This window comes from Dendrobates tinctorius, unplaced genomic scaffold (assembly GCF_039654945.1).
Source record: "Dendrobates tinctorius isolate UK_male_01 unplaced genomic scaffold, ASM3965494v1 ptg000156l, whole genome shotgun sequence".
NCBI classification, from domain to species: domain Eukaryota; kingdom Metazoa; phylum Chordata; class Amphibia; order Anura; family Dendrobatidae; genus Dendrobates; species Dendrobates tinctorius.
Window position 1 is genome coordinate 4,295,131 of NW_027361823.1, and position 26,621 is coordinate 4,321,751.

The following is a 26,621-nucleotide window of genomic DNA, read 5'->3' on the forward strand; positions in this document are numbered from 1 at the left end:
CCCCAGGCCTCAGCGATGCTCCCGGCAGCTCCCGTTCCCAGTGATGCCTTGCGCGACAATGACCTGTGATGACGTAGCGGTCTAGCTTGATGCTACGTCATCAGAGGTCATTGTCGCGCAAGGCATCACTGGGACCGAGAGCTGCCGGGACCATTGTGATGATCGGGAACGCTGCGGGGGACGCCAGAAGGTTAGAATATCACGATTTTTTTTTATTATTATTTTTAACATTATATATCTTTTACTACTGATGCCGCATTGGCAGCCTCATAGTAAAAAAGTTGGTCACACTTGTCAAACACTATGTTTGAGGAGTGTGACCAACCTGTCAATCAGCATGCAAATTTTTTGCGTATTTCCCGCGGCAGTGAGTTGCGGAAAATTCCGCGAAAAATCCGCACGTGTGCACATAGCCTAACTCTCTCCTTGTTTCCTGGTCTAGTTTTGTGTGATCGAGCAGCAGCACAGAGATGACTGCGAGTGGCGGCCAGGACTAGCTGTCATACATGTCCTTTCCGCAGCCGGAAATCATCATCACAAGCTCAGTAATACAGCAAATCTCTTTCTGCTGCCAAACTCTCTGCCCCCTGAAATCTCTGCTGCTCCCAGACTGGCATGGAGAGGGGCGCCCAGGCGTGCAGGAGGGATCCCCGCCTCTGTGTGGAGCTTAAGGCCAGGGCTGTGCAGAGGTGTGGGGAAGGTGACTTGACGGACAGACTTGACTGGAAGTAGGAGGGGACGATTTGCGCACTACAGACGAAGATTGGCAATGACAGAAAGGTAACAGCAGGGAGACAGGAAAGGGAGTGCAGTACCGAAATTTGACCACAAGATGGCAGAGGGAGTGTAGTTCAGGACTTAACATCAGCTTAAGGCTATAGAAACTGCTTAGTCATGGGGGGCGGGAAGATAGGAACCCAGGAGGGGAATTCCCAGTGAGAGAGGGGATAAATAGAATTGGTTGGGGCTCCAGATAGGCTAGTCCCGGGAGGAGCTCAGCAGAGGAAGACTCAAGACAGAAGACAGAGAACGGTGAAGTGCTCGACCAGGGGACTGACAGGAGAAGACAGTCAGGGGGGTGGCCCTGACACGACATACCGCAGGACATACGAGGCCCCGGGAATACCGACTGGACGACGACCTCGGGCAGGTGAAGCCCTGGCGGCAGATTGGTCTAGGACAGCCCCAGCGAAAGATCCGCGAGGGACGTCATCACGACTAAAGGAAAGGTGAAAAGTACCTGGGCCTGGAAACGGAGAGCTGTAAAGGAACTGCGGTGCATGGCTAAGGTCATCAGGAGGACGGCCAATAAACCCGGATCTGTTACAACTGAATTCTGCCTCCGTCTCGTCTTTGCATCGTTCGGTCGTGGTAAGCAGTGGATCACCCCCCAATCCGGCCCCCTACCACAGAGGGATCCGGTGTACAGCAGGATGTGTCAGTCCCTGTGGCCTCCCGGCCTGCCGGGGGTGCAGGTAAGACCTGGCTGCTCCATGCTGCTCAGGGGGGGCCGTAGCTGCAAGTTCACTCACTTCAGGCTGGGATACTTCTTGTGATACTACTCTTCTAGGGTGCATCTCAGCCGAGTTATGGAGGTACCTCAGTGTGGAATAGCATTATACAGGGAGTCCAGTCATCTCCATAGTGGGTGGTGGGGAGGTCCTGGGGTCAGTAGTAGCCGGTGACACTGAGGGGTCGTAACATTGTTACATTGTAGCCAGGATTTAACCCTTTCTCTGGTAAGGTATCCATAAACAGACGGCCGGTAACCAATCATCATAGTGGAAGTCGTCTGTTTCCATCAACTTTGTTATATGTGGGCAGTGGGCACCTCTAGTAAGGTGGGCATGAGATGGTGGGTCTTGTCACCTCTGCCTCACACATAAGCTACTATGAGGTGTACTTTATTCCTGCCACATTTCTTTTTTGGCCTACTGAGAGAAATGTTTTGACCAGTTGAAAGTTATACAACCTGAGGATTGTGCATGTGTGCGCTGCCCGCATGTAGTAATATGTGTGTATATATATATATATATTTACTTACTCCGACCCCTATATAAACCCTGCCACTCCGACTGCCATCCACTTTCCCATGCTCCTGTTCCAATCCTGGGGTCTTTTTTGTCCCCCCTTGGTCCTCCATATGCTGAACATCTGGGACATGACTAACATTGCGCATTGTGCGCTTGTTCGTCGCCAGATGCAGCGTCGTGTCCAGTGTGTGAGGAGACGGCGACTTGTCTGTGGCGTTAACCCCTCTGCTGACATGTTGGGCACAGTCTGTGACAAAGAGCGTCTCTTCCTGTGTATCTGGCCACAGGCTGCACATCGTAGGCTGCTTATTCTATCTGGGGAAGTTCATGAAGCAGAAGCCTCTGTGTGACTCATGTGAAGTAACTTGTCTGACAGGTCTTGGGTCCAGGTCAGCAGGTGATTGCAGACTATTAGCTGGTTTCGATGTTAGGTACAGGTGAGTCAGGACTAGATGTTGGGTGGAAGCCTTCCAGTATTTGTAAGGCCTCGTGCACACGCTGAGCGTTTGGTGAGCTTTTACCTCCGTATTTATAAGGCCTCATGTACACGCTGAGTATTTGGTTAAATTTTTGCTCAGTATTTGTGAGGTCTCATGGACACACTGAGTTTTTGGTGTTTTTTACCTCAGTATTTGTGAGGCCTCGTGCACATGTTGTGTATTTGCTGAGTTTTTTACCTCAGTATTTAACCCCTTCCCACCCCTTGACGCACTGAATGCGTCATTTAAGCTAGTGACTTCCCGACCCCGTCACATGACCGGGGGGCCCACAGAGTCTGAACAGCCTGGGGCCCTGGCTACCCTTAATCCACCCCTGGTGGTACTTAGCCAAGGATGGTGACTGCTGCTTAAAGAGACCGCTGGGGCTGATGGTGATGCAGCAGAGTTGATACAGCTCTCCACAGGTAGAGCTTAGTCCCAGGGCAATTATATTGTTAAAGATGGTGATAATGGAAGTAGTGCAGGGTGGATGACGTAGTAAATAACTACGAGGACACAGCAGGGTGCAGTTTCCATACTTTTACTCACAGTTTGAAGTGCAGACCGTGGCACTAGTTACAGATGACAATGGAGGTCCGGGGAGCCTGGAAGCAACTTAGGATTCTCTAAACCAGATGGGTTTTGAGGCCTCCTTACTGGGTTGTCCTCTGAAGTCCTTGCTGCCTAAAGCTATGCTCAGTCCTCTGTTCTTTATTGTTCTGAAGTGTTTGCTCGTATGGCAGGTGTCACTCCTTTGTGGTGACTCTGGGCTCTGGTCTGCTGCTGTGCCTTTGGGTGTTTGCTGGGCCAGGAGACCTGCAATCCCCTGCCCTCCAGATTTAGCTGCTGGAACTGTTGTACCCGTCAGCCACGGATTCCGGCGTCCGGCTTCTAGCGCTGTACTCTGGGGTGAGCTTGGTCACAGCTCCACTCCCCAGGTTCTCTTTCACTTCTCCTCTCTGAACACCTGCACTCCTCTGCTTTACCTGGCACCCGTCTCTCTGTGCGCCCAACGGTACCCAGGAGTGCTCACTTACCCCATCCTGAGTTTCTTCTCTGCGCTTCAACTTGCTACACAGCACGCAGCCAGCCCCTTGCTCTCTCCCCTTTGGCAGGAACTTTCTGCCTTTTCCCACACTAAACACTTCCTTCCCCCTCCCGCTTACCATGCCCCCTCCTTTCAGGTAATGGGTTTGTTCCGTTTCCTCTCTCCTTACCGCCTGCAAAACTGGATGCAGCCTCAGCAGTTCCGGACCCGGCGCCTCAGAGGTACCCACAGCCTGGTCCTCTTTCTTACACTCCTGTTCTCCTTTAACTCGCCATTTCACTTCTCCAGGAGTTCACATTCTTCCACTCCTTGAATGATTCTCTGCCAGATTAATTGATCCTGTGCATAATGGGTGGGACGCACTCCAGCTGTTGTCCACTCTGATCGATGTAATCCAGGTTGACTGATAGGAGGCAAGGGGATATTTGAAACGGAGGCACCTCAGTGCTCACTTCCCTGGGGGGCGGTAGACAGTGAATTAATGTCTGGGGGCGAGACTTGTATCTCTTCTTCATCAAAGCCGGGAACTGTAGACGTAGGCGCATCGGGCATGTTTGGTGATTATTTTCCATCTTCAGGACCCTGGGAAAGGCAGGGCCACAACATGCTGTGATGAACTAGCCAGGTAGGCGCTCCTTCCTCCCGTTCAGGCTGGACTTCATACACCTGTCCGTCAGAACCGACTTGGTGGTTCACTCGCTGCGGGGTCTTTTCCCATCAGTGTTCCAGTTTTCCTCAGGGCTGCTTGTTCCGGATCAACACCTGATCTCCTGCTCTCAGAGCTGTCCCTCTTGTAGGCATCTTTAGATGGTGCTGGAGTTCTCGGAACTTCGTCTGCACCAGCCGGTGAAGAGTCTGTAGTCGATGTCGGTGTTCCCAAAACCAGGAAGACACCCCCGTCCGCGGGTAGTCTTCTTCTGGGTCTAGCTCTAGCACAGTGATCTCTCGTCCCTTTCACCCGAACAGCAAGGTATATGGGATGTGTCCCATTGTACTGTGCACTCGATTGTTGTACACCCACACCAGTTCAGCCACGAACTCAGGCCACCGTATCTTCCGATCTTCCTCCAATGTTTGCAGCATCTGGATAAACGTCCAATTAAAGTGTTCCCAAGTGCCATTCCCCTGAGGATGATAGGGCGTAGTTCGTAACTTCTCAATCTGGTACAAACATCACTCAACCTTGGAAGCAAGCGCATTGGTCAGAATGTATCCTTTACGGTCAACTGTACACCCAGATGAAGTCTCGGCAAATGGCCTGTGTAGCAGACTCAGCAGTCTGGTCCTGGGTCGTAGTCACTACAGCGAACTTGGTGAAGTGGTCGGTCATCGCCAGACAATGTTCATACCCAAGATGTGCTGGGACCACAGCTAAGTATCATCAATATCTCCAAGGGGCAGAAGTTACAATGGTCTGCGTCAGGGCCCTTTGCTTTGGAGTTTTAGCTAGTTCAGAGCTCTGATATCTTTGACAGGCCTCCTCTACTGCAGTCGTCAATCGGGGGTGATACATCAGCTTCTGTAGCCACTGGAATGTCTTCTCAGGATCTCTCATGGGCCTCCATAGTCACCACGCGGGTCAATTTTTCTGAGAGCACTACTAGCCAAGTAACCCCCAATTCTCGCTATAGCTGTAATCTTCTGTATAGAAATCCATCTTCCAAGTTAAGCCTCTCCCGCTGTCTCAGAATCTGCAGAGCCCCTGGGGACAGAGCATCTCTTTCTCGCCGGCTGGGAGTTGCTTTAGTGCCACCCTCTACCTCAGCTGGGCAAGTTCTTTATCTGCTTGCTGGAGTTGCACCCAGTCATCCCGAGGTCATCCCAGCACCTGTTCTCCAGGCGCCTCTCTGATCTGTCCCTGCATCGCCACCAATGACCTCGCAAGGTCGCGAAAACCAGGAATCTTTTCTGCCTCCAATTCTTCATCTCTGTCGCGTTTGGGCCACTCATGAGTCACTTGAGAGAGAGCGTCAGCATTTCTACATTGCGGGCCACCCATCGTTGTTCCAAGACCCCCAATTTTGCATTTTTCAGGTGATCTAGGGGATTATTACCAGGACTTCGGACCCCAACAAATACTCTGCAAACTTTTCGGTCATTGCCCACACCAATGCCAGCAGTTCCAACTTGAAGGAGCTGTAATTGTCCGGGTTTTGTTCCGAATCATGAACAGGCTGGCTCGCATAGGCTATCACTCGTTTCTTTCCTCCCTGCATTTGTGATAGAACGGCCCCTAGACCATGTAGGCTTCCATCAGTGTTAAGGATGAAGAGCTGTGAGAAATCCGTATAGGTGAATATTGGGGCCTCTGTCAAGGCCATTTTCAAGGCTCTAAAGGCTTCTTCCTGGCTGTTTCCCCATTGAATACCTCGATTCTTCAAATCCGAAGGCACTCCCTTTAGTAATTCCAATAGTGGATTAGCGAGATAAGTGAAATTCTTCACAATCTTCGGTTAGCCCCAAGTTCGGTTAGTACCCGGTTAGCCCCAAGAAGGCCTGCACGTCTTTCACTGTTGTCAGGGTGGGCCACTCTTGCACGGCCGCTATCTTTTCATGCACAGACCGCACTCCTTCACTGGATACAATATGTCCCAAATATGCAATTTGCTTGCGGAAAAGGTGGCATTTTGAGCCTTCACCTTCAGGCCGTGACTCTGCAGCCAATTCAATACTTGCTCCAATCGCCGAAGATGTTTTTCGAAGGTGGCCACGTAGACGATGATGTCATTGAGGTAAATGAGTGTTGCTTCAAAATACAAGTCTCCCAAGCATCTCTCCATCAACCACTGGAATGTCCCAGGGGCGTTGGTCAGGCCAAAGGGCATCCTATTAAACTCAAACAATCCCATAGGCAATATGAACACCGTCTTTGGCCAGTCATGTTCAGCCATGGGCACCTGCCAGTACCTGCTGGCCAGATCCAGGGATGAAAAGTACTTAGTCTTTCCCAAGGCAGAGAGTTATTCCTCAATTCTGGACAATGAATAGGAGTCCCGCACTGTACAAGCATTCAGTTATCTGTAATCAACATAGGAGCGCATAGTTCCGACTTTCTTCTGGACTAAAACAGTGAGCGCATTTCTCTTCCTCCAAACACGGCGATTTGAGTTAATGCCAAAGACCTCAATTTTTGTCTCATCTGACCACAGCACCTTCTCCCAGTTACTCACAGAATCATCCAGGTGTTCATTAGAAAACTTCAGATGGGCCTGCCCATGTGCCTTCTTGAGCAGGGGGACCTTGCGGCATTGCAGGATTTTAAACCTTTAAGGCATAATGTGTTACCAAAGGTTTTATCGGTGACTGTGATCCCAGCTGCCTTGAGATCATTAACAAGTTCCCCCTGTGTAGTTTTAGGCTGATCTCTCACCTTCCTCATGATCAAGTATACCCCACGTGGTGAGATTTTGCATGGTGCCTCAGATCGATGTCGATTGACAGTCATTTTGTATTTCTTCCATTTTCTTACTATTGCACCAACAGTTGGCTCCTTCTCACCCAGCGTCCTACTTATGGTTTTTTATCCCATTCCAGCTTTGTGCAGGTCTATGATCTTGTCCCGGACATCCTTATAAAGCTCCTTGGTCTTGCCCATGTTGTAGAGGTTAGAGTCTGACTGATTAACTGAGTCTGTGGACAGGAGTCTTTTATAAAGGTGACTATGTAAGACTGTTGTCTTTAATGCAGGTAAAGAGTTGATTAGGAGCGTCTAACTAGTCTGTAGTAACCAGAACTCTTAATGGTTTGTAGGGGATGAAATACTTATTTCTCACTGCAAAATGACAGTCTCCCTAGAGTCAATCTAAAATATAACATTTATTTATTCAATATAAAAGTAATACAACCCAGGACAAGAAACTAAAAATACACATATCCTACAAATAAAATGCTCGTGCTAAACCAGTGCTCAAATAAAAATGATTTCACCCATTCGTAGAGTTCTGTTGGGTAGCCAGATCCCATGTGGACCGAGCAATACTACATGTAAGGGGGAAGGAACTGTCTCTCCCTGTCGTGCCCCTGCAAAATGCTCCCGTCCTTACAAGGACAGTGCCCAAGTATGATCTGCTATTGATACCCCACCATATGTATCTGCATAGTTTTCTTCCCTACGTTTTTCCTCCCTATTGTTCAACTAATAAAATCATTGCAATATCTTTCTAAGGGGTTTTCATCAATATCTTTCTTAATATTACCCCTCGTATTCCATACATTTAACTTATTTTACAGGAAATCTCATATATTCAAACCTTCTATTTCCCTTATCTTGTTTCCTACAGGACCCATATAGTCTCAATATATTGTTAATGAAACAGCGCTTACCGAAGAAGTTGCATCGGGAACCTGGATACTTGGAGTGCTCCCGATGATAAGCTGTTCGGTGCCGCAGCTGCATGTGTCACAACTGTGTGACAGTCACAATACACGCATGGAGAGCCTGTTTGTTGTGACAAATACAATACACGACATGCAGCTGCGGTGCCAAACAGCTGATCATCGGGAGTGCTCCAGGTCTTTGGGTTCCCGATGGAGCTTCCCTGTATGTTCGCTAATCTCTAGTGGTGAAACCGAGTCTGTGTTCAGAAACTACAGGCTCGGCATATGGCGGGGCTCGGAAGAGAAGGAGTGGTGTTTCATTTTTACAGCAATGATTCAGCTGGAATTTTATATCCACTATATGGTTTCAGAGATATGGGCCTTTTTACTTACTGGAAAAAAATTTGGTTCTTACAAGGGTCTTCAAAGAGCATGAAGTAAGCCACAACCCTTTGGTGAAGATCATAAAAATTAGGTATAAATAAAAAGACTCAAAAAAAAGAATTCTCTGGAAATAAAATAAGCAAAAACTGGCCACTTTTGCCCATTTTGAGAGCTGCAAATTTTAAATGTTTCTGTTGACAGAGCTTAACTAAAATCTTCAATCTCTCCCTCTCCTCTGGGATTTTCCCCTCCGCCTTCAAACACTATCATTACTCCATTATTAAAAACAAACCATCTCTCGACTTGTTGGCAGCGGATTATTCAGGATACACTCCAAGTGTGTGACAACAGAGCTTCTTTATTCAGGAACAAACAGGAACAATATATGGTAAGTCTAATAGTTCAGGAATAAATCATTTGTGTGTCTCTATCTGTGCAGGCTGCTTCTCTCATACACAGACGCAGGAAAAGCAGGAAATACAGTCACATGCTCTCCCTGTGTGAGCCTATGGGAGGGTTTTTGTTCCAACTTTATGAAAAGCATACAAATCTAGCAACTAAACACTCAGACAGGAATGGAGTTGTTGTACCAAAAACATTCCAACACGACCCATCCTGCACAAATAACTTCAGACCAGTCTCCAATCTCCCCTTCATCTCTAAACTCTTGGAACGCCTGGTCTACTCCTGTCTTACCTGTTACCTTTCCACTCACTCTCTCCTAGATCTATCACAATCTGGCTTCCACTCCCTACATTCTACAGAAACTGCACTCATCAAAGTGACCAATGACCTTTTGACAGCAAAACAATGGTGACCGCTCTCTGCTCATTTTTCTTGATCTCTTTCCAGCTTTCGACACTGTTGACCACAATCTCCTACTCTCTATGCTCCAATCAATAAGCATAAAGGACATTGCCCTCACCTGGTTCTCTTCCTGTCTTTCTGACCGCTCCTTCAGTGTATCGTTCGCTGTCTCCATGTTGTCTCATCTTCCTCAACTATTCGTGTCCCTCAGGGTTCAGTCCTTGGACCTCTTCTCTTCTCTCTCTAAACGGCCCCAAATGGACAGACCATCAGCAGATTTGACTTTCAGTACCATCTTTGTGCTGATGACACACAACTATACACGTAATCCCCTAAACTTACCCCATCTGTACTACAGAACACCAGTGACTGTCTGTCCGCAGTCTCCACCAACATGTCCGCTCTCCATCTGAAACAAAACCTTTCCGAAACTGAACTTCTTCAGCTCTTGCCATCTACTGACCTCTCTAAATCTGACATCTCCCTCTCTGTGGATGCACCACAATAACGCCCAGGTAGCAGGCACGCTGGCTGCGTTTTATGTTTGGCACTAATCTTTCCTTCACTTCCAATATACAATCTCTTGCCCCCTTTTGTCGCTTGTCCTGATCCATTCCTACCTTGACTACTGTAATTCTCTATGAATTGACTTCCCCCTCACTCAACTTTCCCCTCTCCAGTCCATCTTTAATGCAACAGCCAGGGTCGTTAGGGATGAGCGAGTACTGAAGTATTCGGACTCGCTATGCTAGTACCGAGTATACCCTAATACTTGGGTATTCGGTACGAATAGCGAGTCCAATGATAGTCAATGGAAAATGCGAGTAATTGTCTGCTGGACCCTTCAAAGCTGTCTGGGGGCTGAGCAAAACGCTAAAAAGTGTGTAAATGTTAAATGTATGCTGCCTTATGGTTAACGCAGGAAGAAGCCACACATCATCATCATCATCATCTTCATCACAAGGGATTAACAATTATAAAGCTTGGACTACTGTCCTTGTTGTGCCACTGCCCCATGTGTAGGCATAGATTTAGTGTCTTCCAAACATTAGCCCTAGGGGCTGTATCATGGTTGATGAAGGAAGCAAGGCAGGTCTGAAGGACGTAACAATTATGATAAAGCCAGGACTACTAGCATAGAGGTGGCCGTGCCCAGTATCCAGGCATAGCCATAGTGTCTCCAAAAATTAGCCCAAGGGGCTGTATCATGGTTGATGAAGGAAGCAAGACAGGTCTGAAGGGCCAAACAATTATGATGAAGCTAGGAGATGGACTACTAGCATAGAGGTGGCTGTGCCCAGTGTCCAGGCATAGCAATAGTGTCTCCAAAAATTAGCCCAAGGGGCATAATAGCATGGTTGATGAAGGAAGAAGGGTCTCACTCTCATCACAAGTGCCTCCGATGGGAAATATTAATTAACGTAGCATTGTTTTTAGCTTATTGACCATGAGGTACAGGTGTCAGAAGCAGGTTTTGAAAACGGGTAAGAAGAAGAAAAGGGGCTTGTATGGGAAGGGAATAGGATGGATGTGATCACCAATTTAAAAAAAAAAAGTTTTGGGTGACTTTAGGTTGAGATACTGTCACCTGGATGGCTTAACTACTGTTGCAAAATCCAGTCCTTGTTAAATTTTATTAGAGTCAGCCTGTCTGCATTCTCTGTAGTCAACCGTGTGCGTGTATCTGTGATGATTGCCCCAGAAAACACGCTCTGACATCACACTAGCAGCAGGGCAGGCAGCACCTCCAAGGCATAGAAGGAGAGGTCGGGCCAACTATGCAGCTTGGATACCCAATAATTAAACGGCACAGAAGCGTCAGGAAGGACGCAGGTATGGTCACTTAGATAGTCGTTGACCATCTTGTTCAACTTCTCCCTCCTTGACATTGCTACTGTTGTAGCTAGTCCTTGGTGATGAGCCGGTTTATTGAAGATGGCCAAGTTTGTGGACATTTTACCACCACCTCTTTTGGACCTGCTTGGCGTATCTCTCCCCATTGATGCATGCTGTTGCACAGAGCTGGTATCTTTGCTAGCAGTGGTGTCTGAGGGTGCTGTTGACATTAAATTGTCGACAACGGCCTTCTTGAAGGATTCCATTGTGAAACCCCTTGGTGACTACAACAGTAGCGAAGGAAATTTGTCCTTGTACCGTGGGTCTAGAAAGGTGGCCAACCAGTATATGTTGCTATTGAAAATGTGGATTACACGAGGGTCTTGGCACAGACAGTCAGATATGAAGTGTACCATGTGTGCCAAGCTGCATAGAGGCAAATTTTCTGTGACCCCTGAAGGAGGAACAATACCCATCCTCTCCTCACACTGACTCTGCTCCTCCACCTCCTCCTCTTCAGCCCACCCATGCTGGACAGACATGAAGCTGGGGTTTGGATTCCCCTCTGTAGCATGACGTGTCCCCTCAGTACCACTGAAAAAGAAGTCCTCTCCCTCCTCATTTTCATCATCTTCATCCCCCAATGTTACCTGATGATATTGGCTAGGCTGGGTACAATCACCCATTGTGAAATCTTGCTCCATACCTAGCTGCTGGGCACGCAAAGATTCCATTTTTTGAATCTGCAGCGATTTTTTTTCAGCAGACATAGTATAGGGATGGTTATGCTGATAATAGCCTGATCACCGCTCACAAGCTTGGTGCAGTACTCAAAGTTATCAAGCACCTCACAAATATCAGCGATCCACACCCACTAGACAGTTGTTATGTGTCTTGGCTCAGTCTCAGTGTGACGGGCATGTTTAAACTGGTATTCAGAAAGTGCCCTCTGCTGCTCACTTACCCTTGCCAGCATATGATATGTTGAGTCATGTCAGGGTATGTTTTTATAAATTTCTGCACCACCAGGTTCAGCACGTGAGCCATGCATGGCACGTGTACCAGCTTCCCGAGCTTTAAAGCCGCCACCAGGTTCCGCCCATTGTCGCAGACAACCAGACCAGGTTGGAGTTGCAGTGGGGAGAGCCACTAATCGGTCTGTTGTTTTATTCCTTGCCAAAGCTCTGCTGCCGTGTATGGTGTGTCACCTAAGCAGATCAGCTTCAGCAGAGCGTTTTGCCGCTTTGCCGATGCACTGCTGCACAGCTCCCAACTTGGGAGTGATGTGGAGGGTAATTCAGCATAGGATGACGAGGCGGAGGAGGAGGAAGAGGGGAGACTGGACGTATATGATGAGGTGGAAACCCTGATTGAGGTTGGGCCCGCTATTCGTGGCGTGGGTTGGATATGTGTTGATGGTCCAGTTTGAGACTTTGTCCCACCCTCCACCAGGTTCAGCCAGTGTGCCGTGACAGAGATGTCTCGTCCCTGGCCACAAGTACTTGTCCACATGTCTGTTGTAAGATGGACCTTCCGGTTATGGCATTAGTGAGAGCACGCTTTAGATTGTTTAAGACGTGCTGGTGTCTGGCGGGGAAAGCACACCAGGAAAAACAGTGCCGGCTGGGAACCGAGTATCGTGGGGCAACCACAGCCAAAAGATCACAGAAAGACTGTGTCCCCACAAGTCTAAACGGCAACATCTCCACGGCTAGCAACTTGGCAATGTGGCGTTCAGTATTTGTGCTTGTGGGTGCGTGGCTTGGTATTTATGCCTCCTTTCATACATCTGGGGCACGGACAATTGGACGCTTTTCTGGGACAAACAAGTGGATGAGCTTGTTGTGGCCTGTGTCTGTGCAACCGCAGCTTGTGAGTAAGAGGTATGATGATCACCTGCATCCTGCCCAGCAGATTGGTGAGGCCGTATCACAGGCGACATGGCAGTGGTTTGACCCGCAGTCGCAGACACTGATTTGGTACCCTGTTGTTCAGCCCACCGACTAGGATGCTTAGCTGCCATGTTTCCGCATACTGGTGGTGCTTTGGTTGCCTTTGCCCTGGCCTCTGCTCAGCTTCCTATGGCAGATGCTACAGATGGCAACATTTGGTTCAGAAGGACTATCGGAAAAAAATTTCCAGACAGCGGCTGAACGCACCCTTGCCTTGACTTGGGGCACAGAGGGATTGCTCTTGGCAACAGTTGACACACTTCGCACTCTGCTCAAACCAGTAGCCCTTGGTGCCTTTGTTGGTGCTACGTATCCACCTTCATCCTCTGTGCTGCTGTGCTGGCTATGCTTGCCAACAGCCCAGGTCGGATCGGTGGTCTCATCATCGACCACCTCGTCATCCATATCATCCTCCTTCCGTGTTGATATTGGCGACTGGACAGATGGCAACTGTGTGTCATCACCATCAGCCTCCACCACTTTACCCAGTATATAACGTGGCTTTCTTCTGGACGTGTGGTTTCAAATATTTGGCCATCTTCAACAGATGATACCCCCTCATGTTCCTCTTCAATGTCGCGCTGTGAGAGGCCAGAGGCAGTGAAAGAAAATGGACCAAACAGATCCTCGGAGTGACCAAGGTTAGGGTCAAATGTTTCCTGTGACTCCTGACCGGGTGATGAACTAGGAACAGGTTGAGAATAGGATGACCCAGAGTTATCTGTATGGACAGTAGACTGTTTTGTCATGGATGATTGGGTGCTGCTAGAACATTTCGTGGAGCCCTTGTCAGCCATCCAAGACAGTATCTGCTCTTGTTCTTCTGGCTTCCAGGCCTGTTTATGCTCCAGACTGGGAAATTTCACCAGGAAACTAGATGCATCAACCTTCTTCAATCTCCCAGACTTTGTGCCTTGTTGGGCACCAACGACTCCACATCCACGTCCCTGTCCCTTCACAACAGCCTTTTTAGGAATTTTGGATTTTTCTGCCATAGTTGCAGATGTTCAGATGCAGATATTGGGGAACAAGGAGCAGTTAGTGCTTTGTGGAAGGTAGCACTGCAGCCTAGTACTGCTTTGTGTTTTACAAACAGCCACCACAGCAGCAGAAAAAAATTGCCCTGAGGATTAAGGTGAGATTACGCATCCCAGGAACCACACAGCGGTGCTGCCACTAAAAAATTGCCCTGAGGTTTAAGTCAAGTATACGCACCCCAGCCACCACACAAGACAGTGGTGCTGCCTGCGTGTCAGTTGTGCAGTACCGTGCGTGCGTACTATTTGCTGTTATTATGTGAACGCAGCATGGTAGCAGCACAAAAAAATGCCCTGAGGTTTAAGGTAAGAATACGCACCCCAGACACCACACAAGACAGTGGTACTGGCTACGTGTCAGTTGTGCAGTACCGTGCGTGCAATTCCTTGTGAATGCAGCACGGTAGCAGCACAAAATGTGACCTAAAAAAAAGGTGAGAAAACGGTCACTACTCGGTCCCTGACTACTTTCAGCTCTGAAAAGAGCTTTTGGGTTTCACAGAGGATTTCTGGCTGATTTGAACCAAAAAACACAACTCTCCCTAGCAGCTGCTCACACTCTCCCTACACTAGCTGTGTTCTGCATGCAATGTGCAGAAAATGGCAGGCAGGGCTTAGTGCCAGGCTATGATTGATGACTCATAGGAAGCTTGGCGGCCAGCCAATCATAGTAATGCCGCCCACAACCAAGAAGGGTGCGGCGTTACTGTGATTGGCAACTGCTGGGTGGGAGAACCGAATAGCGAGGTGAGTAGTGAAATACTCGCTTTGGTTCGAGTACCACATTACTCACCGAGTACCGAATACCCACAAATATGCTCACTCATCCCTAAGGGCCATCTATCTGGCTAATCAGTACTCTGATGCCTCCACTCTGTGCCAGTTGTTGCACTGGCTGGCCATATATTATATGATCCAATTTAAACTTCTTGTTCTCACAAAAAAGCTCTTCACAGTGCGGCAGCCCCCCCTACATACATCTCCTTCCTCATTTCTGTTTATCAACCTGCTCACTCGTTATGCTCTGCAAGCAACTTTCAAACTAGCAGCCCTACTAATCCGTACCTCCCACTCCCGGCTCCAAGACTTCTCCCAAGTTGCACCCATCCTCTGGAATGCTCTACCCCAAGAAATTAGGAGTATAGCAACAATTTACACAGTTTTAGGCGCTCCCTAAAAACACACCTGTTTAATGTGGCCTATCTCGTTCCCTAATCGAAGCCCTTATGTATAGCCCATTCTCTACATAGAATCATAGAATCGTAGAGTTGGATGGGACCTCCTGGGCATCTGGTCCAACCCCCTGATCAAAGCAGGATTCGCTAAATCATCCCAGTCAGATGTCTGTCCAGCCTCTGTTTGAAGACTGCCATTGAAGGAGAACTCACCACTTCTCTTGGCAGCCTGTTCCACTCATTGATCACTCTAACTGTCAAAAAGTTTTTTCTAATATCTAATCTGTGTCTCCTCCCATTAAGTTTCATCCCATTGCTTCTAGTCTTTCCTTGTGCAAATGAGAATAAACTTGATCCTTCTTCAATGTGACAGCCCTTGAGATATTTGTAGACAGCTATTAAGTCTCCTCTCAGTCTTCTCTTTTGCAAACTAAACATTCCCAAATCCTGCAACCTTTCCTCATAAGACAGGGTTTGCAGACCGGTCACCATTCTGGTCGCTCTTTTCTGAATTTGCTCCAGTTTGTTGATGTCTTTTTTAAAATGTGGTGCCCAAAACTGGACACATTATTCCAGATGAGGTCTGACCAAAGTGGAGTAGAGGGAAATAATGACTTCACGTGATCTAGACTGTATGCTTCTGTTAATACATCCTAGAATTGCATTTGCCTTTTTTGCTGCTGCATCACACTGTTGACTCATATTCAGTCTGTGATCTATTTGTATACCCAAGTCTTTTTCACATGTGCTGTTGCTTAGCCTTATTCCTCCCATTCTGTATATGCTTTTTTCATTTTTATTGCCCAGATGTAGTACTTTGCAATTTTCCCTGTTAAAAACCATTCTGTTAGTCGCTGCCCACTTCTCCAGTTTATTTATATCTTTTTGAATCCTCTCTCTCTCTTCTCTAGTATTAGCTATCCCTCCTACCTTTGTGTCATCAGCAAATTTAATCAGTTTACCCTCAATTCCTTTATCTAAATCATTGATAAAGATGTTGAACAATACAGGGCCCAGGACAGAGCCCTGTGGTACCCCACTTGAGACATTCTTCCAACTGGATGTGCAGCCATTTACGACCACTCTTTGGGTCCGATCACTAAGCCAGTTATGAATCCACCTAACAGTTGCCTTGTCCATTCCATACTTAGTCATTTTTTCAATAAGGATTGTATGACATACTTTGTCAAATGCTTTGCTGAAGTCAAGATATACTATATCTACAGCATTTCCTTGATCCATCCAATCAGTGATTCCATCATAGAAGGAAATTAAGTTAGTCTGACATGACTTATTAGCTACAAACCCATGCTGACTCTGTTTGATCACTTCATTCTTATCCAGGTACTGACATACATGTTGTTTAATAATTTGTTCAAAGATCTTTCCTGGTATAGAAGTCAGACTCACTGACCTATAGTTGCCTGGGTCCACCTTCTTCCCCTTTTTGAAGACAGGAACAACATTTGCTCTTCTCCAGTCTTCTGGGACTTCTCCTGTTCTCCAAGAATTTTCAAAGATTATGGAGAGGGGTTCAAAAATTTCTTCTGCTATCTCCTTCAGTACTCTGGGGTGTAATTCATCTGGACCTGGAGACTTGAATTCATTTAGGTTAGCTAAGTGTTTCCTCACTATCTTTCTGTTTATAGATATCCTGGATTCTTCTATTCCCTTAATAGGACAGTGAAGAACAGTTGATGTTACATTTCCTTTCTGAGAGAAAACAGATGCAAAATAGGAATTTAAAAGTTCGGCCTTCTCAACATCCTGTCTTACCATTTCATCATTTTCATCCTGTAAAAATCCTATAGCATCTTTGACTTTTCATAGATGCTATAGATCCTATAGCATCTATGAACATAACTCTCCATCAAACTCCACTGCACTCAAAAGCACTACAAATACTGGCTGGCGACCAGCTCACGCAGCCTTTAACAATCCCACATTTCCTTAAGATGGCTGGAGCATCATTATAAATACACACCTGTACTTTGTATCTCCCCCACTTTATTATCGATTGTAAGCTCTTACGAGCAGGGTCATCATTATTTTTGCTTTAATTATTGTATTATATTATGAACTGTTGAATTGTAAAGCGCTGCGTAATATGTTGGCGCTATATAAATAAAGATGATTATTATTATTATAAGGGCTTGTATTTTGCAGTTTAAGTTGATGTTTTCATTGACATAGCTTTCTTTTACATGCAGTTTTTTAGATTGCTTTTCATACAATTTTGTTATGCAGAATGATGGAAAAAAACTGTGGTTTTTATTTATTGTTACAGTGTACACCATACGGGTTAAATCATGGAACAGCTTTAGAGCTCTGGCCGTTCTAAATTCAGCAAAGCCAAAACATTTACCTTTTTTTGCTTATCTATGTTTTTAGATAAAACCTAGTTTCTAATATCAAACTGTTTTGTTTTTTTCTATCAGCCGAGCTAGTAGATACTGAAGCCATTACTAGTCTTTGGGCTGCCATAACAAAGGCCGTAATTAACAACAACATTCAAGGAATCAAAAGACCACGATCAGTGCAATAACTAATCGATTCTTATCCAGCAGGGTCTCAGTTGCAGTATGTTTCAACAGCAAGAGATTATCACTACAGGACGAGGTGTCACGTGGAAGGCAGTCCAGCTAATCTGTGTAACCCCACCCCCACCACTGATTGGCCACTTGCTGAAAATAGCCAGTGTACACAGGAAGCTGCCAATTGTTGGTATGGGCGGGGTTACACACAGCTCAACATTCTGAGAACTGCAACATCTACAGCCGAGAAAACAGAGATTTTATCAAAACTACATCAAGCAGCCCAGTAAGTGACACATCACTGAAATCCGTATCTCTGCTCTTACATTATGCTGTTCTTGGATTCCTTAGCAAAAACCTGCTGACATATTCCCTTTAAGGGTCCACATTGCTCAGTGCCGTTATGTTCCAGTCTTTTTTCTTTGACTTACAAATGCTGTTGTAAAATACTGATCAAAATACCGCCCTGTGAAGGTGGCCTAATGCTCATGACAAAGGATTTAAAATTAACAGCCCGATTCAATAGGAGCTCAGCAGAAAAAGCAATAACAGGAAACCCTCAAATAAAATATGTGCAGCCGTGCTCTCACTGCAGCAGTTGGTATCAGGGAAAAGATGAGGTTGTTCACTTGCTTAAGTATTTGGAATACTCTTGAGACAAGCTCAAGGTCATTGAGAAGAAGCCTCAATGATTACAACCTTATTTATATCATTAGGAACATTAAGCCACATTAGAAACACAAGACTAGAGCCAAACAGACTAATGTTGACATATTGCTGGCTTGTATTTCTACAGAAGATAGGCAAACAGTTTGTAATTGTTTTACTGTGTTTTGTAAATCTTCTCAGCTCTTCACAGATATGAGTGGCATACAACAAAGAACTGATAGTCCTACCAATATAGTATTAATCAAAGCATTTGCACTAAAACAGAAGTGATGACAATCATAATTACATGAGAGCATCATCCAATGGTTGACACTATACAGATATGATTCCCAAAGACTTTTGAATACTAAGGCTATGTGCACACGCTACGGATTGGTCTGCGGATTTTTATCTGCGGAACCGCAGGTAAAACCGCAGGTAAAATGACCTGCGGATTGGCCTGCGGTTTTGACCTGCGGTTTATCACCTCTACAATGGAGGAGATGGTAAACCGCAGCAGAATCCGCAGAAAAGAAGTGACATGTCATTTCTTTCTGCGGATTCAAAACCGCAGCTTTTCCACAGTTAAAAATCTGCAGCATGTGCACAGCAGAATGTAAATCACATAGACTTACATGCTACTGTACACTGTCTGCAGAACTGCTGCAGATCCGCAGCGGCCAAAACCGCAGCCGATCCACAGCAAAAACCACAGCGTGTGCACATCGCCTTAGATACAGCTTTGGACTACAGTTACCACAGCCCATTCTCATAACTACTCAGCCCTCTTCTTCCAGAACCAGCGTGTCCACCATTACAGAAAATAAACTTTCCTCTCTACTTTTCAGATCACATCTCGCCACCTGTGCACTTCACCTAATTCTGTCCACAGTCTTCATCCCAACCTTAAGACATCTCTTAAACCTATCACTAGCAACTGGTGTCTTCCTGTCATGCTTTAAAAATGCCTCGATCGCATGTATCCCCAAAAGCCATCCCTTGCCCCATCCTCTGTGTCTAGCTATCACCCCACATCACTACTGCTCTATGCCTCAAAACTACTGGAACAGCACGTCCATCTTGAACTATTCTCCCACCTCTCCTCCTGCTCCCTCTTTGGCTGGTCACAATCTGGCTTCCAACTGCATCATTCAACCGAAACTGCCCTAACTAAACTCACCTATGACCTACTAACCACTAAAAGCCAAGCAACACTACTCTGTCTTCCTCCTCCTGGACGTGTCATCTGCCTTTGTCACGAAGTACCATTCCTTCTTACTACAGATTCTTTCATTTCTTGGCATTATAGACTTGGCCCTATCTTGGATCTCTTCATACCTAACAGACCAGATATTCAGTGTCAAACCTGCAAAAGACAAAATGAGCAAAAACCCTGCTGTAACTAAATAAGTAAAAGCAAAAGTACAACTAAATAATACAGAGCTTTTGGAAATAATGTTTTTGATCAAAAGTAGCATGAAAGCCATCCCACCACAACACGGTATCTCTGTTCGTGATAGTCCTACACTGTCTAATATTAAAAACCTTGCCTTGTGTCAAAGGTGACCTCAATGTGTGAACAAGGGCAGACAAAAAGACTGGGTCCCAAGCAGGGTTTTTGCTCATTTTGTCTTTTGCAGGTTTTATGTTTTATGGCCAATGTCAACATGCATTTATATGCTGCATGTGTATCAACTCAAACCAAGCTCAATTTTTGTGTTTTTTCTTTGTATTTTTGCATTCTGTGCAAGCTGGGGTGTGGCCTCCCTCTCCTGAGCTGGAAATTGTATATAAGGCTTCCCCAGACTGGTGTCTACTGTTTGGGACCCAGTCTTTTTGTCTGCCCTTGTTCACACATTGAGGTCAACTTTGACACAAGGCAAGGTCTTTAATATTAGACAGTGTATGACTATCCCGAACAGAGTTACCATGTCGTGGTGGGATGGCTTTCATGCTACTTTTGATCAAAAACATTATTACTAAAAACTCTATTATTTAGTTGTACTTTTGCTTTTACTTAATTAGGTACAACAGGGTTTTTGCTCATTTTGTCTTTTGCAGGTTTTATGGCCAATGTCAACATGCATTTATATGCTGCATGTGTATCAACTCAAACCAAGCTCGATTTTTGTGTTTTTTCCAGATATTCAGCGTCTCCCACTCACACACCACCTCCTCACCTCGCCCACTGAGAACCCCATCATGGTTCAGTTCAGGGGCGGAAATACCGCTGGTGCAGCTGGGGCCTGGAGGTGGAGTGGGGCCCTTGCAGTGCGGCTAATAATGAGGGCAATCTGGCCTTTTTCTCAGAGCCCGAGGCTCCAGGGGGCCAATGGCCAGATTACCCTCATCATATGCGGCGGGCAGTGAGCGATCCGGGGAAGAGGAGCAGAGCTGCAGGGATCTGTCCTCTGCTCCCTTCCTGGGGCTTTTTCGATGTTTCTCGTTGACACAGACACGCATGGCTTGATGACGTCAGTGCGATCCCTTTTTTTCATGGACCCATAATTTTACATTGCCGATTTTGATTAGACACTTGTATCAAAATCGGATATATCTTCGATTTTTTTTTTCCGTGGACTTCTCAGTTCAAGGAAAAAAATGGACATGTGCCCACACCCATAAAATATAATTTAGTAAGAGTGTTATCTTTAAAAACTACAGATAGCACACAGCCGTGAAAATCGGTCCTGTGCATGAGCTCTTATGATGAGCACTGTGATTATCATGTATTCCATACATAAGAATAATACGGAAGGTGTAATGATTGTTTTAATTTTTTTTATATAGTTTTAAAGGGAACCTGTCACTCGATTCATGCTGCCCAAACCACGGGCAAAAACACAGCAAAAAAGGCAGAGATGCTTATGTGGCACCCCTGAGGCTCAGTCGCCACAGAGGTACTGCACCTTCTCCTAAGGTGTAGTGCCCCACCAACTAGGTAAGTTGGGAACTCCTTTCCACACTCCAACACCTGCACCCACACACAGGATAGTTCAGCAATGGACTAGATTGCGGCTCCATGCTTAGAGGATAGCAGAGCACCTTTCGTGGGTCCTTGCTTCGTAACACGAGATGTGCTGGGAGGTGGGTGGAGTTAGATATAAAAGATAGGGAAAGTTTGGAATTACAGATCAGTCTGACGGGAGGTCAGGAGAGAGAAGAGGCTAGGGGGTCAGTCAGTCAGGAGAGACTGAGGACGGATCCCTGGAAGGAAGGATGGAGGAAGGAGTGCTGCAGCTGCCTCAGTGACCTGAGCCAGCTGGCACGGGAAAGGAACAGAAGGAGAAAGACGTAGAACTGCAATCTAAGCTTCCATAAGAGAGAGAAGGAACAGCGCGGAACGAAGGAGTAGGAGAACAGAGAGGAGTTGTGGGTTGGAAAAGGAACCCTGCCTATAGGTTCTCAGCGCTAGGCCGGGGCCCGGTCCCCGAGGTTGTATGGACACTTATGGTACTGCAGCAGACACCGGTGGAGTAGTTGGCTGTAAATGCATTACTTCCATCCAAGACTTGGGACACAACAGCAACACGGATAGAGAGCCGGGATCCAGGAGGTCCCTGATCAGGCTACAGCTGTCTGTCATACAAGTAGAGTTGTTAGGAACATCTGACAGGAGGAACTTCAGAGTAACCACGGTACTGGAGCTCTTCACACTAATAGGCGCAATAGCGGAGTCTTTCAGGACAGGTAAATGTTGGAAGGAGTGTTGGAGAGGAGAAGCCTGACTTGCCCAGGAGGTTGATTGAGTCTTTGCCCCGGAGGATACGGCACGGAGGCAGGCACCAGTGTGTACCACGAACAGTGAGTAAAGCTTTGGAACTTCAGCCCTGGTGTCTTCCAGTCATTGTCCGCCAACACCGTCAGCACCGCTACTTCTGGGTATCATCCCTTACACTACCTGCGCCTACACACTGCCCCGGGGTTACAGCTTCACCTGTGGGGAGCTATACCATCTATGCTGCAACACACCATCAGCCCCAGAGGACCTGCACGCAGCGTTGGCTTAACATCTTGCTTGCCAAACACCACAGGTGGCGTCACAAACTATTCCATAAACTATAATACAAACCACCATTGATATTGGGCGCCCAGGGCCACGGACCGGGTCACAGCTGCCGCGACACATCCCACTGACACCGGCCCAGTACCGAGTACCCCACAGCCCTGGGACAGAGGGCGACCCACTTACCAAACAAATGCACTATCAAGATGCAGTGGACCCATATATTTAAGATAGCGGCAACACAGGTGCAATAAACCAATGAGAAAACCGCTCACAGCCTGCCAATCCATGGAGGGGGCGGTTGCTTGGTATATTAATGCACAATGAAGACTTGTATGCGATGCTGTTCACACTATGGCAATGCACAGCATCCAGGTTAACAGCCTATTAGTTGCGCCCTTCTATTAGATCAGGCGGGCTGCCCAGCGCTATCAAGATGCATCCCATGTGAACAAACACCACAGTTTACAAGACCAAATGGGCCCAACTGCAATCTGAAAAATATAGTGCAAAAAACATATAAAAAAATGTGATTTTTGCATGAATCAGAGCCTGGCTGCACGATTACATCCAGGCATGTTTTTCTATAAATCCGACTGGGGACTATAGTGAGAGGCAAGGTTTGTCTGGCGTCTCCCCAACGACGCTGCAGGTGATTGAATCGTCTCTTCCTTGTGTGCATTGGGAGAGACGTGTCAATCACCAAGAGCAGCACTAGGAAGAACTGGACGGATCCTAAGTATATTTAAGTGTCAGAGAAAAGTATACCTGGCCACAACCATGCAGTTAGGATTTTATTCATGCTGCCCACGGTTTGGGCAGCATGAATCATATGACAGGTCCCCTATAATTGTGATACAAATATAAGCCATCTTTATAAATTATGAGGCTCTGGTGTATCAATTGTTGGGTTTGCAAATGTCATAATTTAGTATTTAAAAATGGCGCACCTGCTCGTGCTTCACAAATAAAAGTTTGACATTTTTTTAAGCTATTTTAGTGCCTCTTAATATTAAATTACATGAGTCAAGATATGAGCAGAAACCAGTGGCATTTTACAGTAGACAAAGTTATTGCAGCTAATGGATTGCTTATAATGTCACTCACATGGCATCACAAAGAATAATTTCTAAAATAAATCATGTTATTATACGACTGCCATAGGAATATATGTTGGAAACTTCCGACTACTGGTTGCATGAAGAATATAAATACTAACTGTTGCCCCTGTGCTATCATCTGAGACAACCTGCTTTAAAGAACTGCTTGTTCTATCCTACAGACAATAGCCAGTATGAATGACACTATAAAAAGACCCGTGCACTCCCAGATCTGTTAGTGTAGTGTCGGAGCCGAGTCTAATCTATATCAGAGCTGACCTGTGTACAAGAGCCAGCAACATTAAAAGAAATATGAACCCTGCCAAGCTTAGAAGCCGCACAGAAAATCAGTTCAAAGCTCACGAGGAACAAGAAATGGATAATTTAGGGAAAAGGGCTTGGGATAACCCAGCCTATGATGGTTCTCCATCTCTAAAGATCAAAGCCATATACAACCCCAAAACTGTTTTGGAAAACCCGTATGACAGTATGGACAATTTGGGAGACCCACCACCTTATCAGGAAGAAAAGGATCGTACAAGGGGTAACATATGCTCCCAATGCTGTGCCCACATCGTCCATGGAATTAGAGGTAGGTAAGGTTCTTACTTGACTCTGAGAAGTGAACGCAGGTTGCTCATATGTAATATTTTTCAATTTCATTTTAAAACTATTACATTTATTTTAGCTACTGAACTGATAGTTAGTTTGAATTTATCTAGAATTATTTATGAATTTGTAAGTATGGCAAAAAGTCATATAGAGAATTTCCAGAAATAGCCATAACTGCCATTATATGCTTCTACTTAAAAAATACACATTGACGTTCAATTAGTAGATGAGACTCATGCTTTGTAGAACAATTAAAAACTTGAAGGGCATACTGAAGAGCAAAATATAATTACACATTATATGTATATATTTATTAATGCAATATATTATCAACAATAGTGAAATCATAGGGTTAGTCTAAAACTGTGTTACATTATTACGTATTATTTATGTGCCCCAACAGATGCAAATTTTTGATTTACACAAAATTCATCCAATGGGGTTACCATCTGTGTACCCAGTGGACCTGGTCAGTTCTATGGTCACTAGTGTATTAGTGTATTAATTACATTCTTGCTGATATATATGGACTTTTCACCACAATTAGTTCTATTGTTCTGTATGTGAATCAGCACTTCTGATCTTCTTCTATATTTACCGTATGTGTTGTGTTTTCATCTTCATTATTTGAACATTATACATTTGTTAAAAACATATTTGATTTTTTTCATTCTGAATTACTGGTGAATTACTACAAGTGACTGAAAATATGAACACTTTTGTAAGGTTTTCTTTTTGGAGATTGTGGGGATTTTCTAATTTCAGAGCTATTGTAAAGATCTCACACTATATTTTAAAATACAGTACTTTTAACATTGATATATTTTTTTCTATTTGTTTCCTACAAAGAGACTCACAAATTTCATTTTTGATACTTTCCCTCTTTACTATAGTTGGTTCCTACGTTTGGTATAGGTAGCTTGGTCACTTTAATAAGGCGTTACTTGTATTGCTGTAAATTCACATATTTGAAAGTGGTATGTTTTATCTTCTACAAACTTTATCTTGGCGATAAATATATGTGCTCTATACTCTAAAATTTATTTTTTTGTAGTATCTTTTGGATTCTTTATTTTTTTATTCTGAAAAATCCAAGACTTGTAGATCATCAAATAATGGTCATTCCAACAAAATCATGTATAAATATCACAGTTAAACCTACGTTAGATTTGGATTACACATAAACATACATAGATTAGGCCATATTCACGTGCCAGTAATTTTTTTTCTGTCTGTATTTAACCATCCGTGCATTATCCGTATTTCTTGTATACAAAAAAACTAATGAAGAATTTCCAAGCTTCTCTTAGCAAATATGAAACACAAATGTCATCCTTGAGCTATTCATCTTTATCAGTAACATTTTTACTTTAATGGGTGTGTTTATGTCTACATGAAAGGTGGGGTTTTTTTAATGAGGATCAGCAAATAAAAACCTGACGTGAATGATTCCATAGAATATGATGTGTCCATGTACTGAGGTGTAAATACGGTTGTCTTCAAATGTCAGGGTCTCTCAATCAATATTTCTTAAAAAGCAGTTTCTGGGGTTATGAAAAGGCCTAAACAGAGTTTTCTAAGTCTGATGAGATCTGCTAAATAACACAACAATCATCAATTATTTTGACCAAACACTATATTTCTATCTGTTCAACATCATAGAAGCTAATGACATTGGCCCATGCATGGGCATCTTTACTTTTCTGTTTTTTATTCAATTAAGTATAAAGACTTGCAGTAGTGCCATCATTTGCATATAGCCTGTAAAAACTGTGAGCAGCAACATCTAAATGAAGGAGATTCAAGCTTCTTTACTACAAGGGGTGACATGTCGAAAAAAATTCACCAATATTGTTCATGTTTAATGAATTTGCCTTCTAATATTTGGGGTATTGAAGCTTGAATGATATTTTGTCAACTTATTATTATTTTTTTTTTTTTCAAGCCCAAAATCATACTCTCTTCCCCCAGGTGCTCTGAAAAATGCGAGTGATGCCACATAAAAAAACAGTGCAGAGGGATGCGGTCGATAGCAGCCCACTCTGAAAGGAGGAGGGCCCCAACAAACCATTTCCAAGTTAAACCAGGGAGGAGCAGAACCTGATGGCCACCCCCCCTTTAAACTGTTCAGGAGGGAACCAATAAGTGAACCGCATCCAGAGAAGTCCTTGAAACAGGACAAGCGTGTAAAAGGTGACACAGTGAAAAACAGAAGAAATTGAGGAAGGTGTTCTCAATGCAAAACTGACTAGACCCCAGCTGGGAATTAAAAAATTCCTCCATCCTTGGTTGAGAGTGTGTGCTCAAAATAAGTGTGAAAGAGAAGTGCTCTGCAAATGTACCATAGAACTCAGTGGATTTCCCATGTCCAGTGAGTTTAAGCACCTCAGAGTCACAACTGCTGGGGCACTGTGGACCTTGGGCTTTCAAACTTACCCAAACAAATGGTTTTGATCCCGGAGTTGTAGGTTTTCACCCACTCACCGTACCCAATGTGCATTATGTATTAATTTACTTGGACTGCCCAGGTCAAAGCCGTCTTTTTGAAAGATGCTTCAACAGGTTGGGTGGTGGAACCACTGTGCTGAGGACTAAGGAAAGCCTGGAGGAGTGTAACTAGGTGCCTCACCAATTCATACTAGGATACATGGTG

General features: G+C 45.2%; 1 protein-coding gene across 3 annotated transcripts in view; it reads left to right on the forward strand.

Annotated features, from left to right (window-relative positions):
* The window catches only part of PKD2L1 (polycystin 2 like 1, transient receptor potential cation channel), a 201,832-nt gene that overhangs the window by 27,184 nt on the left and 148,027 nt on the right, over positions 1–26,621 (forward strand). The window contains exon 1 of one of the 3 annotated variants that reach the window (XM_073548141.1): positions 23,533–23,948. The exons of the other annotated variants lie outside the window; for them this stretch is intronic. Within the exon in view, the coding sequence (XP_073404242.1) occupies positions 23,669–23,948 (280 nt within the window). The 5' untranslated portion in view covers positions 23,533–23,668. Of the gene's footprint in view, positions 1–23,532; positions 23,949–26,621 lie in introns of those variants that run through there. 3 annotated transcript variants of the gene reach the window in all.